The sequence below is a fragment of the Saccostrea echinata genome, unplaced genomic scaffold, assembly GCF_033153115.1.
Source record: "Saccostrea echinata isolate AGI-Se365-2 ecotype Australia unplaced genomic scaffold, CSIRO_AGI_Sech_v1 ptg000022l, whole genome shotgun sequence".
NCBI lineage: Eukaryota > Metazoa > Mollusca > Bivalvia > Ostreida > Ostreidae > Saccostrea > Saccostrea echinata.
This window is the reverse complement of record NW_026889771.1, coordinates 10,378,895-10,392,466: the sequence shown is the minus strand read 5'-3', so window position 1 is coordinate 10,392,466 and position 13,572 is coordinate 10,378,895. Positions and strand designations below refer to the sequence as shown.

At 34.1% G+C, this 13,572-nt stretch overlaps 1 protein-coding gene across 1 annotated transcript in view; it reads right to left on the bottom strand.

The window, feature by feature from the left end:
- LOC133190703 (protocadherin Fat 4-like) overlaps positions 1-12,557 on the bottom strand; it is a 30,447-nt gene extending 17,890 nt beyond the window's left edge. The window contains exons 1-14 of the mRNA XM_061326390.1: positions 12,476-12,557; positions 12,073-12,353; positions 10,509-10,616; positions 8,963-9,112; positions 6,719-6,838; positions 5,629-5,814; positions 5,355-5,486; positions 4,954-5,145; positions 4,680-4,811; positions 4,169-4,354; positions 3,771-3,902; positions 3,288-3,641; positions 2,911-3,105; positions 554-564 (exon numbers count right to left, since the gene is read on the bottom strand). Coding sequence (XP_061182374.1) covers positions 554-564; positions 2,911-3,105; positions 3,288-3,641; positions 3,771-3,902; positions 4,169-4,354; positions 4,680-4,811; positions 4,954-5,145; positions 5,355-5,486; positions 5,629-5,814; positions 6,719-6,838; positions 8,963-9,112; positions 10,509-10,616; positions 12,073-12,353; positions 12,476-12,557 — 2,261 coding nt within the window. The remainder of the gene's footprint in view (positions 1-553; positions 565-2,910; positions 3,106-3,287; positions 3,642-3,770; positions 3,903-4,168; positions 4,355-4,679; positions 4,812-4,953; positions 5,146-5,354; positions 5,487-5,628; positions 5,815-6,718; positions 6,839-8,962; positions 9,113-10,508; positions 10,617-12,072; positions 12,354-12,475) is intronic.
- Positions 12,558-13,572: the final 1,015 nt, after the last annotated feature.

Below are 13,572 nucleotides of genomic sequence, written 5' to 3'. Positions count from 1 at the left end.
CGCACGGTGAACGAACGGTGAACGCACGCTGAACGAACGGTGAACGAACGGTGAGCGAACGGAAAAATGGGAAAGTAGAACGTTTCAGGGACTGTAATACACTCCCATTTGTCAAAATGATCATGCAGACTATACTAAACAATAGTACTTGGGCTCATACAGTAAACCCATCACATGTCCTCGCAGAATGACCTCTCTTAATCTTGAAGAACATTTACTGAACAAAAATAAGGTATTTTCCCCTCATTTTTATTTAGTACATGCATGTATTATTTACAAGTCTATCTGACCATTGAAAGCTATGAAAGTCCTCTTTTGTAACATACATTAAAATTCTTGTATAATTCTCTTATTCAATTGACCTATTAATTACATTATTTACAGTGATTAATTATCATAGGTGAATAGCAAAGGGAAAAATTATCTCGGTAGAGTACAAATTTCCATATAAGATCAATACAGACTTTCCCAGCACCAGAACACTTGACCCAGTGCAGTGTCTCCAAAATTTTACAAATCACCCTTGCTCATTATAACTTTGTTCTCTGTTTACCTGGTAGTTGCCTAGAAGATTTCAAAGAATTAATGCATTTTCTGCATTTTCACTATATAATCAATAGAGCCCAGCCCTCACACCAGAATCACTGATATATGGGTCAGGATTTTTAAATTTTGAGAGAGCCACCCTTGCTCATTATAACCATGCATATACTTTGTCTGCAAGTATGCAGGGGGAGAGAGGAAAATTTTCAAAGAAATTATACGTTTTCACTTTATGATCTATAGAGCCACGCCCTAACATCAGAACCCCTGTCCCATCGGCCATGTTTCACAATTTTGGAAGAGGCAACCTAGCTTATCATAACCATGCACTTAGTTTGTCTTAAATATCCAGGGGTAGAAAAGAAGATTTAAAAGAAATAATGCATTTTCACTATATGATCAACAGAGCCCCGTCCTATCACCAAAACACTGTCCAAGGGGCCATGTTTCACTAATCTTGAAGAGGCATCCTTGAACATTGTAACAATTTAATTAGTGTGTCTGCTAAATACCCAGGGCCAGAGGAAATTTTTTAAGAATTTAATATGCATTTCATTATATGATCAATAGAGCCACACCCTAACAACAAAACCCCAGACCCAGGGGCCGTGAAATTCACAATTTTGGCAGAGGTATCCTCGCTCATGATAACAATGCAATTAGTTTGTTTGGTAAATACCCAGGGCTAGAGAAGATTTTTGAAGAATTTAATATGCATTTCACTATATCATCAATAGAGCCCCACGCTAACACAAAAACCCTTGACCCAGGGGCCATGGAATTTACACTTTTGAAATAGGCACCCTTGCTCACCATAACTATGCACTTATAATTAGTTTATTAGCTTTTTAGCCAGGAACAAAGAAAAAAGATTTTCAGAACCCCTGACGCTGGGGCAATTAATTTAACACTTTTGGTAGAGGGCTCAATGCTTATTACAAATAAGATTGTTTTAAAGACTTTTCATATAAAATCCCACGTAAAACTTTGATTGCCTATTGCGGCCCCACACTAACCCTGGGAGTCATGATTTGAATGATTGCAAAACTTTGATTCTCTATTGTGGCCCTATCCTTCCCTAAGGGGACATGATTCGATCAATTTAAGATCTAAACTATCTCAGAAAGTTTTCACATAATTTTCATCTTTTCTGGCTCAGTGATTCTTGAGAAGATTTTTAAAGTTTTTCCTATATTTCAATGTAAAAATTTGATTCCCTATTTTGGCCCCATCCTATCCCCGGGAAAAATCATTTGGACAATTTAGAAGCTACACTACCTCAGGAAGCTTTCACATAAGTTTCACCTCCTCTGGCCCAGTGGTTCTTGAGAAAAAGATTTTTAAAAAATTTTCCTATATATTTCAATGTAAAACTTTGATTCCATACCCTACCTCCGGGGGACATGATTCGAACAATTTAGAATCTACTTAACCTCAGAAAGCTTTCATATAAGTTTCATCTTTTCCGGCCACTGGTTCTTTAGAAGATTTTTAAAGATTTTCCCTATTTATATATATCAATGTAAAACCTTTTTTGCCTATTGTGTCCCCACCCTCCCTCGGGGATTTGAAGAACTTTGAGTCTACACTACATCAGAAAGCTTGAACACAACTCTGACCATTTCTTGCCGAATGGTTTTTGAGGAGAAGCTTTTTGAATGATCCACCCTATTTTGTCTTTTCTAAATTATCTCCACCTGGAAGGGGACTTGGTCCTTCATTCTAACAATTTAAACTCCCCTTTACCCAATGAAGCTTTGTATCAACTTTGATTATAATTGGCCCAGTGGTTCTTAAGAAGTTGAAAATGTGAAAAGTTTACAGATGGATGGACAACAGAAAACGGGTGATCAAAAAAAGCTCACTTAAGCTTTCATTCATATTTGAATTCATAGTGTATCTAAGGATGATATAGAGGGAATCAGCATCATTATCCATAATTTCCAAAGAAAAGGGGGGAAGGGGGGTTCTTTTTCTTTTATAGTGTCTGTATTAGATGAACAAGTCTGTACTAAGGGCAATGTCAATATATAACTGTATGGAGTCAAGAATTGAAGAAATTTCAAACTAACGTAGCAAAAAATAAATGAGAAAAAAAGACATTATTCATTTAGTGGCCTATATGATCCTTTAGTAAGTCTCATTCAACAATGATGACATTTTTATGGTTGTAGTCATTGCCATTTGATTTTAGTACTACCCCAACAACAGAATCTCTTGATTTTATGAACATTACTTTGGTTGGTCAATATCATTAGGTGAAATGTTCATGAATGAAGAAATTAATGTATAAAGGTGATAGAGAAAGAAGTGGTATAATTAAATGTGGATTTTCAGCAATGCCCTTCTTTTAAAAAAAGGACTTACTCCAGTATCAGGATCAGTTGCAGAAACCTGTCCAATTATGGTTTGAGGAGTGACTGTAGCATCTTCCCTCATTGTAAAGGCATAAGATGACGAGGGGAAAGATGGTGCTCTGTTTCGCTGTACATTAACAGTGACTGTGGCATTGCTTGTGCTAATCCTGGACGGATCTCCCAAATCATATGCTTCTACAAGCAACTGTTCAAAAAATATTCTTCATGTTGATAAATATAGACAATTTTTCTAGTCACTTTGTTTAAAGATAATCAGTTACTTTGTCTTAATTAAACATTTTAGATTTTCAGGGACAGAAATAAAAGATGAAAATGAAAGATTTACAGAAATAAAAGATATGGAAAGATAAGAAAAAAAAATGACACCTCATAAGTTGTGGCAGTTAGTCCATTTAATGGACTTCTAACTGTCACCTGTCCACTGCTACTGACAGCAAAGTTGCCCTGTTCACTTGGATATGTTGTAGATCCTGACCTGGCAACAACAGCTTTCAAGCGGTAGTTGACTTGGTTATTGGGTGGCTGGGCATCACTGTCTGTGGCTGTTAGTGCACCTGGACTAAGAGTTAAGGGTACATCCACTGGCAGTGTTTCCAAGATGACTGTCTGATAATTCAGTGTATTCCACACTGGAGTGTTGCGGTTCCTGTTGATTTTAATTGTAACCATTGCGTTTGCTGACTTGGAAGGGCTACCGCCATCTGCAGCAAGTGCTACCATCTGTGAAATGAGGGGAATGGAAAATTCAAACCAAATTAAATTTTGCTTATTCATTATGTTTCTCTACTGAAAATAAGATACATGTATTTGTTCTCCTAACAATTAACAATAAGCTTTGGCTGTGCTTACATCAAATGTAACAGTTGGATTACTAGTCAATGCACTCTTTACTCTAACAATGCCAGTCCCCATTTCCATAGAAAACAGGTTATTTCCAGCAATGGTAGCTAACAGTGTGTAGGTAATTGTTCTGAACTGTAGCTGCAATTAAATTCACATAATATTGGGATACATACATGTAAGAACAGCTGAGCAGAGATAGGTTTTTTGAAAATTGCATATTAATTATAACAAACTTATTACTCTACCTTTATGTAAAAAAATCATATTACCCTAAATATTTCTAATTTTGAAAATTGATCTCTCTGAACAATGAAATGTAACAAAATAATTTGTTCTGTATTAGCATGTTTGATATCAGACAAGAAAAGTGTACAGAAAAAGCCCCCTTTTTATATTCAATTTACTTCAGGATCCTGATCACTGGCCTGTACTTGTAGAATACTGGAGCCTACTGTTAATGTCTCTTCAATTTCTTTGTAATATGAAGTGTCAAAGAAAACTGGAGGATTAGAGTTTCTGATGATGTTTATTGTCAGTGTAAACTGCTGTGCTGCTACTCTATTTCCACCATCTCTTAGCTGGATGGTCAGCTGAAAAACCAAAAACATTATGACTTAATTGTATCTTGGGAAGTTTGTTTATGAAACTAAATTCCATTTACACAGATACTTTATTTTATTTCTGGTACTTCCTAGATTTAAGTGCATGAAGATTTCTAAAAACTGAATAATTCAGACTGTTCATAGATTTGTGAAAAAAGATGCTAAATGGAAGTTCTCAATCTAAATTGAGAGCTCTTCAAAAAATTACATGTACACTGTATATCAGAGATCACACAACTACACTGTACATACAGAGTCACATAATGCATCTTAGATAAAATGGATTGTCAAAAAAAAAGTAATGCATACTCACCACATACTGATTGACAGACCGATCAATGACCAGAGAACGAATGATTTGGACTTGTCCTTGACCTGTGACTTGGAAATGCTGGGAAGCACTAGCAGTTGATAAAATGGTGTAGACTCTAGTTTGACCCGGTTCCTAAGATTAAAAAGTTTTAATACTTTCAATAAAAATTCTGACATAAATATTATACCTGTTTAAAGTTTGTTCAAATTCACTGTATTCATCTGATACTTAAGTATTCAATGTCATATGTCGTTTGATAAATGATTTTCTGTACCTGAATATCCAAATCTTGAGCTGAAAGGGTGTAAACAGTTTCTAGGACAGGTCTATTTTCAGTAACACTGATTGCTGCACTGTAGGGTCCACCAATTGGAAGCCACTGTGGGTCAAAATTATTGCGGTTCACATTGACAACAACTATCCCAGTATCAGATAAACCTCCATTGTCTCTTGCTACTATGATCAGCTGTAAAAGTTTTTTGTCATTCACAATAAATCTACCAGAAGTAAACACAAAAACTCTTATATTAATCTAATTATTCAAATGAATGTTCACATTCTATTTAATGATAACTAAAACTGTGAGTTAAACAAGGTAATCATTAAGTCTCCTTGAAACTTTTAAGGGAGGGATACAAAAGTCCCCCATATACAAAAGCACTGTTCGACACTTACTGAATATTGAGAAGCATCATCAGCTGTAAGGGAACTAATCAACGTAATCCGTCCACTGTTAGAGTCCAGTCTGAACAGGGAACCACTAGTAGCATCTGTTACCATAGAGTATGTCACCTGGTTAAACTGAGGCTGTGTACAAAAAGATGATAAAACATATTAAAACTTATGCAAGAACTTGGTACTAATTCACTCTGACATTTTGTTTTTTGATGATTTTCATTAGATTCTCTTGTAATGTAGGTGGTGGCATCTTCTTCTAATACTGTCCTACCTCATTATCACTGTCTTTAGCTGTGTAGGTGGTGACTTCTGTATTAACCTGATGGCTATTGAGGATGTTGACCGTCTTGGATTTAGGAGCTGGGAAAAATGGAGCTGTATTTCTAACCACACTGATGGTGACTGTGGTAGAATCAGACAATGTGGGCTCTCCACGGTCCTGCACAGTGACTACAATCTGTTGAAAAAGATAAAAAGCTTGCTGTAGTGCAGATGCATTATTGATGAGTCGACAGTATGACATCACTGCTTCGAAATTAGACAGGTTTCTTTGGTTCAGTTGAAAATACACATGATACTAACATCGTATCTTGTAACACCAGGGTCCTGTTGAAATGATTTTCCAAGTATTATCCGTCCAGTTCCTGGATTGATATAGAACCATTCCAGAATGTTTTTATTCTGTGTGGGACTGGAATTCACAGAGGTTATCAGGAATGTTAATCGACAACTGTCGGTTGTGTTCTATCTTGTAAATAAAGAATAGAGACAAAGGTTAAACATATTTTAAAATATTTAGCTACTGCTAGATTTCTACTTATTTCATTTTTCTTTTCTTTTCCTTTTTTGGCATTTTTTGGGAAAAATAGTACAAAAAATCATAAGCCATGTTCTTATGAAGAAATTTCAATTTCCTGAAATCTCTTCCGGTCCTGGGGAATTTGGTTTTCAAAATGTCACATGATTGAGCCATTTTTTATACGTTGTTATGATACCGTGAAAAAAAAGTATGCTAGGTATCATTTTCAAGTTATTTCCCTTGTGAGGAATTTGACACTTAACCAAAATTTTACAGTTTTCTGAGTTATGCAAAGTGAATACTGTTTGCTGAATTGAGTGAATTCAGTTCAGTAGTTCTGGAGAAGACATATTTATGCACAATGTATGAATGAGTTTCTCAATACAGAGACAATCAATAAACCATTTGGATTACAAAGGGTCATTTTGTGACGTATGTTGCACACTACGCATGACTCTCAGGCATTTGAAAAGCAGCATACCATTCATTCAACAAAGGTAAAACATTTCTCTTTTTGATTGCTAGTTTTATGCTAAATTCAATGATAACCTTGCTAACTGACCTGTGCATCAGCATCTGTTAGTGTAATATTAGAAAGAAGAACAGTCCCCACTGGGATGTTTTCCAAAAACTGTAGAGGGGAAGGCACAGCCTGAATAACTGGAGGATGATTGTTGAAGTTCTGTAATAAAGAAAAAAATTGCAATTATGTATTTAAATGATCGAAAAACTATTATAAGATATTTATACCATAAAAAATTTCGGAGAACTTTTTGCTGGGCTAAAAAAAAAAAAAATCATTTTTGAGTGATCATTATATTTGTAAACACATTTGAACAATAATGAATAACTGATTAATGTTGACTATCATATGCATATTTTTTTCTGAAGTTAAATTCCGATTCATTTTGTGCAGAAAAATATGAGTAAACAAGATCAATTCAAAAGATAACATGGAAAAATATGTTATGAATCCAGCAGGCATGGCTTGTAACAATACATGTATCTTCTTTGTTTATATGAAGATCATTCAATAGGAAATGCACCTGAAATTGCACCTGATCCCACCTCTGATGTTTTAGAGGTCCGTGTTTGCTCTGCTCCTATTTTGTAATGTTTAAAGGACTCTTGAGCTCGAATAATGTTCGTTATCTTCATGTATTTCACCATACGGTTTATCATAATAAATGTAGAAGCAGGTAATTTTATTTATTCACACTAGAAAAAAGTTGTATTTAAAAACCCGTTATCATCGAAAACTGCAAGGTTTTTTTTTTTAACCTTTGTCTTCGCAAGTAAATTCACATTTAAAGTAAGCATGGTCACTTCACTGAGCTTAAAACCGTTTTTAAAAGGTCTGTGTCTAGAAGATGAAAATTAGGGCTTATGTAACACTGCGGTTCATTACAAAAATCGCTGAAAAAACCTAAATAAGGTACGGTTTTCATGTTTGGAAAATCTAGTCTTTTACTCAGTATACAGTGTTCAGGTGGATTAGAAAACTCAGGGGAAAGGGGACTTAAAAGATCGCAGTCGAACTGGTCGATCGAGATCTGTAGGGACACAAAAAATGCCGAGTTCTGATGAAGGAATGAATTTAAAAAAAACTGACAAATGAGCGCATTTTTTCCTTTCAATTGGCTACAAAAAATACGCGTGAAATGTGCCAAGGATCTATTAAAATATAAACATTTTAACAAAAGAATGTAACTATATACATGTAAGCCTGCGTGATGGGTGACGAAACATGGTTGCACTGTTTATTTAAACAATAAAATGCTTTCTTTGGTTGTTAGTACGGGAATTAATGTCGCAGTTGTTGCAGGAAAAAAAAAAACATAACCCGCGTAAGCGGGTTATGTAATTTTTTTCTGCAATAGCTGCGACGTTAATTCCCGTACTAACAATCAAAGAAAGACATTTTATTGTTTATATTTATATCTATATAAATAATCATTTAAAGTAGGATTAAAAGATTAATTATTGTATTATTGATATGTACGTCATACATGTACTAGCACGTTTCATTGATGGAAAAGCCACTGATCAAGAAATCTGTACAGGTGATATGCCTAGTGTTGTTGATGAACTGATAAATGGCAATGGTTTTCTTTAGAAATAAAGGAGAAAATATTCAGTGGATATAAATATAGCCCAAATGGAAGTAAATATATGTAAGACAATGTGGAATTAGAGCGGAAGCTGTCGTCCTGTTATTTCAATACACCTTAGCTCCAAACAGGTCATATACGGGGGTTTCTTTTTATTCGAGAGGTCAAATAATAATTTACCGATACTTAAAGAAAGTGCCGTCAATGGAGCTTTTATGTTGAAATTATATTGAGATATTATAAGCAGATTTTCTTTGAGAGAAGTTCAAATACCAGTACCCAGGGTGGATTACTTTTAATTAACAACGTGCTGTAAATAGGCATAGAGATGAAATGAAATTTTGAAGAAAGGAACGTTTACAGAGCTTAGTTATCCTCCGAATTTGCTAGGTCTCAGTCATTCTTTTGGGTTACTCCTAAAAAGAGTATGATGAGATGTTCTAGTTGTGCGTAAAGGATTGGATATATAAAGGAACTGCTTTTTGTTCTTTTCTTATTTTGATGAACTTTTGCAGTACTTATTGAACGACCCTCATAAGTCCCATTACAACATGAAAAGAAGAAAACACTTGCTGTGGCCTTCAACTTGACATTCAGATATATCTACAACGTTTTATCTTTCAACAGTAGTTACTTCCAACCTGACAATTAATACAGTAGTTTAACTGCAGTGTTAATTATTCATTTTTACGCACGTCCGGTAGAACTTGATTGTTTCCCTCTATATTGCCAACGTCTCTAGGTGCCCGAAATATTAGAGGGTTGTCATTAAGATCTCTGCCATCAACCGTGACTTGTACAGTTCCAATTCTTGGATTTTGAGTTCTCGCCTCATTTTTTGTGACCTAAAAATTCAAAATATCTTAAATTAGTGGAAGACATTAAAAATTTGAGGTCCAATTAAACTAGAGTCAATGTGATCACTTACTTGATCACAAAATGATATTTCCCAACTCCCATAATATTTAACGAAAAGTGCATTTCCTGGCAGTATGAAAATGCTGTTCCGTAAAACTTTAAGTTCCACTGGTTAAGGAGGAGTTGCATAAACAAAGTGGTTACACCTTCATTGAGTATAATAGCACAATCCATGTTTTGCTATGGTAAACGCCAAATATCTGTCCGATAAAAACGTAAAATCGGAGGTGCACAATGTCACTAAAAAGGTTCTATGAAAGTCTCATTAAATTTTATTCAGTGGTATAGGAAGAGCTGAGGATACAAGACAGGGTATCCCCATTGTTGAATAACGAACGGCGAATCCATTTTTGCTGTGAGAATCACTATATATTTATACGATCGAAACATAAATAAAAGGCCACAAAGGCACTATGTATTTAAGATTTACTGAAAACCTCATCAGGGCAGTAGCAACGGTTTCAAAAGTGGGGGTAGGGCAACTTCCCAAAAAATTTGACAAGAAAAAAATATACAAACACCTAATTTACTGTCCAAATCCTGAGAATTGCCAGTGCTCGACAAAAAGTTGGGGGAGGGGCAAACAGCGTCTGAAGGAAAGAATACTATACTCAGGAAAAGTGCCCCCCACCCCCTCGTTCTAAGAGCCTGCGCATTAAAGTCATATATGGCGTTTTTTTTTTACAAGTTCAGACTAACTAAAATTAAAAAAGATCTTCGTATTTGTTTTATTACTTTATATAAAGATAGGACTTTCCTGTAAAACAATAACCGATTTATTTACCGACTTTGCATTTAAATAACAGACACAGTTTAAAGTCAATTTAACTATTGAAAACATGAGGTTATTCAACTTCAAAATCGGTGAAAATTTTAATTTGAACGTAAATAATATATATCATGTTTATCTACACTCAGTCTCGTATTTTTATTTTTTAGCTCAGATACGCCATATATAGCTTTAAATTGTATTCAGTGGTATATGAGGATTTGCTAATAAGAGATAGATATCCCCAATATAATATAATGTAAAGAATGACAATGTCCATGCTTTGCTATGGGAAATCCAATCGAAACATAAAATAGATGGACAATGTCACGATATAATAAAGATTTCGTGACATGTTCATTAAATTGCATGCAGTGGTGTAAGACACTCGTGGAATCTGGAAGGTCACAAGGAAATGACCCTAAACGGGGGTTCCTCACATCCATGTATAGCGATCTATGTGAGCGGATCAAAAGATCTAGTGATCTTATTGATTTTTTAATATGCTTTTTTTAATATACTTAAAATTTCAATAATCAAGAAAGTAGACAAACCTCAACGACTGAAGCAGAATAAGGAGCATTTCTAAATATTGGTGATTTATCATTTATATCTCGAATTTCTAGCTGCATCTGGTAAATCTTTGCTTCCTTTGTGTTATTCTGAAAATCAGAGAGCCAAAATAAGATATTTGTTTCTATTTTTTAGAATTATAAGGGTCGCTCGCGTGGCGCAATGGTAATAGAGCGTTTGCTCTAGATTCGCGGAGTGTGAAGTTGTTCCGTTCGTCGCAGGTTCGAATCCCACTGTGGGATGTGGAGACCGGTCCTTCGGATGAGACCGTATAAACCGAGGTCCCGTGTCGCAGTAGGTGTTGGTATGTAAAAGATCCCTCACTGCTAAATGGCCCTGAGTGCCGAGCATAGGTCAAAATTTGCAGCTGTCCACCGGCAAGTGATGGCGTCTCCATATGAGTGAAAAATTCTCGAGAGACGTTAAACAACAATAAAAAAAATAGATAATTTACAAGGTCTTACGTTTTCTTTTTATTTCTGCATATATATTAATTAATAATAATATCAACAAAGCACATACTATTAAAGTTATAAATCCGTAGGCAATTCTGTGTGAAAATAATGATTGATGAAAGACGTTAGTCAGCAATTGACTTAACGACGGATTGCATTTGCAAACAAGGTCTTTATATCGACCATAGTATTTGCAAAATTTTGACTTTAACAATATGCAATTGTGGATTTAAGCGGAGGATGCAAAAATGGTTGTAAACTATTGTTTGGTTCTTGTAAATTCTCTAGTATGGCTAATTTTTCCATGTTTATTCTTTAATTCAAATTAAGTTGAGTAAATGTCGTCGACAGCATAAAAATTACATGAAAGTCCATTTACGCAGAGCTACGGTGATACATGTATCTATTCATTTAACACCATTAGTTATGTAGGGTATTGAGTAAGAAAAAGATTCAATATATGGAAAGAAATTTTGTTTTTAAAGATTCCATTCAATCAATTATAATGTCTGACCTTCTCCTACTAGTCTTACGCAGAGATTGGGCCATGGAATTCCACTTTAGCTTGACTTTGACTAAATAGCTTTCATATGAATAACCTCATACCTAAGTTAATGCATGAATATGCAAGCTAGTTTGCATGTTGAACAAACATTAAAATTATTGGATCAAATAAATCCAAAAGCATGCAAGGAAAGATAAATTCATTATTAAAATATGTCAATATTTCGGTGACAATTTCTAAATATACTCAGATTTGCAAAGTACTTACCAATGAACGACAAGATAAATGAAATTCAACAGTGGTGAGGTCATCACTTTCAATATAGGAACTCCCCTAAATATTTAAAATTTGATAAGAATAAATAAAGTCACTAAAAGTCATAATAGAGAATTCATAGAATGAGGAAAATAAGTTCATTTTCCATGTATGTTTTTGATGATTATTTAAGAAGTCTCATAACACTTTCAAAAAGTAAGAAAGTAATATATATATATATATATATATATATATATATATATATATATATATATATATATATATATATATATATATATATATATATATATATATATATATAAAACTTACACCGCTGTCAATTACCGATTTTAATCGGATAAAAGTCCTACTCCCAAATTGTGAGTTTGATACTGGTAAGGTTATCAGTTCGAATAGACTATTCAAGTTAAGATCAACAGGAGTAGCTGCTGATCTAACAAAGGTAATGATGACTCCTGAGTTTTGATCAGTTCCCTGATTTATTCCTTCTATCGTTGTGTCTGTCCTATAGAGTTCGGAGTCTGGGTCAAAAGAAGCAAATGTGGACTTGTAGACAGTTCCAGCAAGGTTAGAATATGGTGAACTACATGCTGCAATAAATAAAAAGCTATATAGTAGATTATAAAAACATATTATTTAGGATAAACAAAGATTTAAAAAAAAAACATTTATGCTCAAATGATTGTGAACGCAATAAATAAAAATATCTTACCTTCTTTTGAGCCCACTGTATTTATCTGTACAGTTAGTAGTAAAATTGTAAAAAGCGCTGGGAACTCATCTTGACTCCACATCTGAAAGAGCTAAATCCACGAAGGGGTTAAATCGGCCCAGTCATCAAAATAAATGAAACTTTCTCACATAAAACTCTAAGATTTGTATGTTGTAAAACAATTTATTTTTTAACAATATCTCTTCTGGTTTTCTTTTTACAGTCGTTTAAATTTGGTATCGTTTTCCTTATTAATAGTATCACGTCATAACGTTGACGTTACATACTTTAACGTCGTGACGTTGACATTTTGTATAAGAAAGTAACATCTGTACGTTAATGGAATAAAAATAACCAATATAGGCTCTTCTTTAAAATTTTGGGAAAATTTAAACTATGAATTTTTCAAGAAGTTCTGAAAACTTTTGGTTTATTTTTTAATTAAAGCTATTTGTACTCTAAAGAAATGCCAAATATTTGTTATATACAGCGTTTGTCTGGTATAATCGTTGATACATGTAACACGTTTTAAATGATAATAAGAGACACGTTAAGCTGAAAACAAATACAAGTGTTAATCCATCATATTTGAGTAAAACTGAATTAATGTAGTAAAATATATACTATAGTAGACATGGATAAGGATTTTATCATTCTTAAATGTGTTATTGTATGGTCATACGGCGTACAAACAAAAAATAGACTTTTTTCAGAAAATACACACGTACTCTTTAATAACAAAAACATAAAATTAAAATGAGAAGGTCCATTAAAAATGAATACGTTTGAAGTTACCATCTATTTTATTGTCATTTTGAGAATTTCGTTGCACTTCCGAAATTTATGACATTTCCCGGACATTTGAAATGAAATTGTTGTTCATACATGTAATACACGTAAAATAGTGACGTTTGACGGCAATCCTGCGCACCACAGATTGTCAGGAAAGAAACCACTACAGACTTTTAAACAAGAGTGGTGCAAAGCATCAAATCGGCCGCAACGAAAACACAAGATTTCCAAAGTATTTGAATTTCAAAACGGAACCTGAAGTTAAAAAAAAAACCAAGATAAACGGAAATGACATGTATACCACT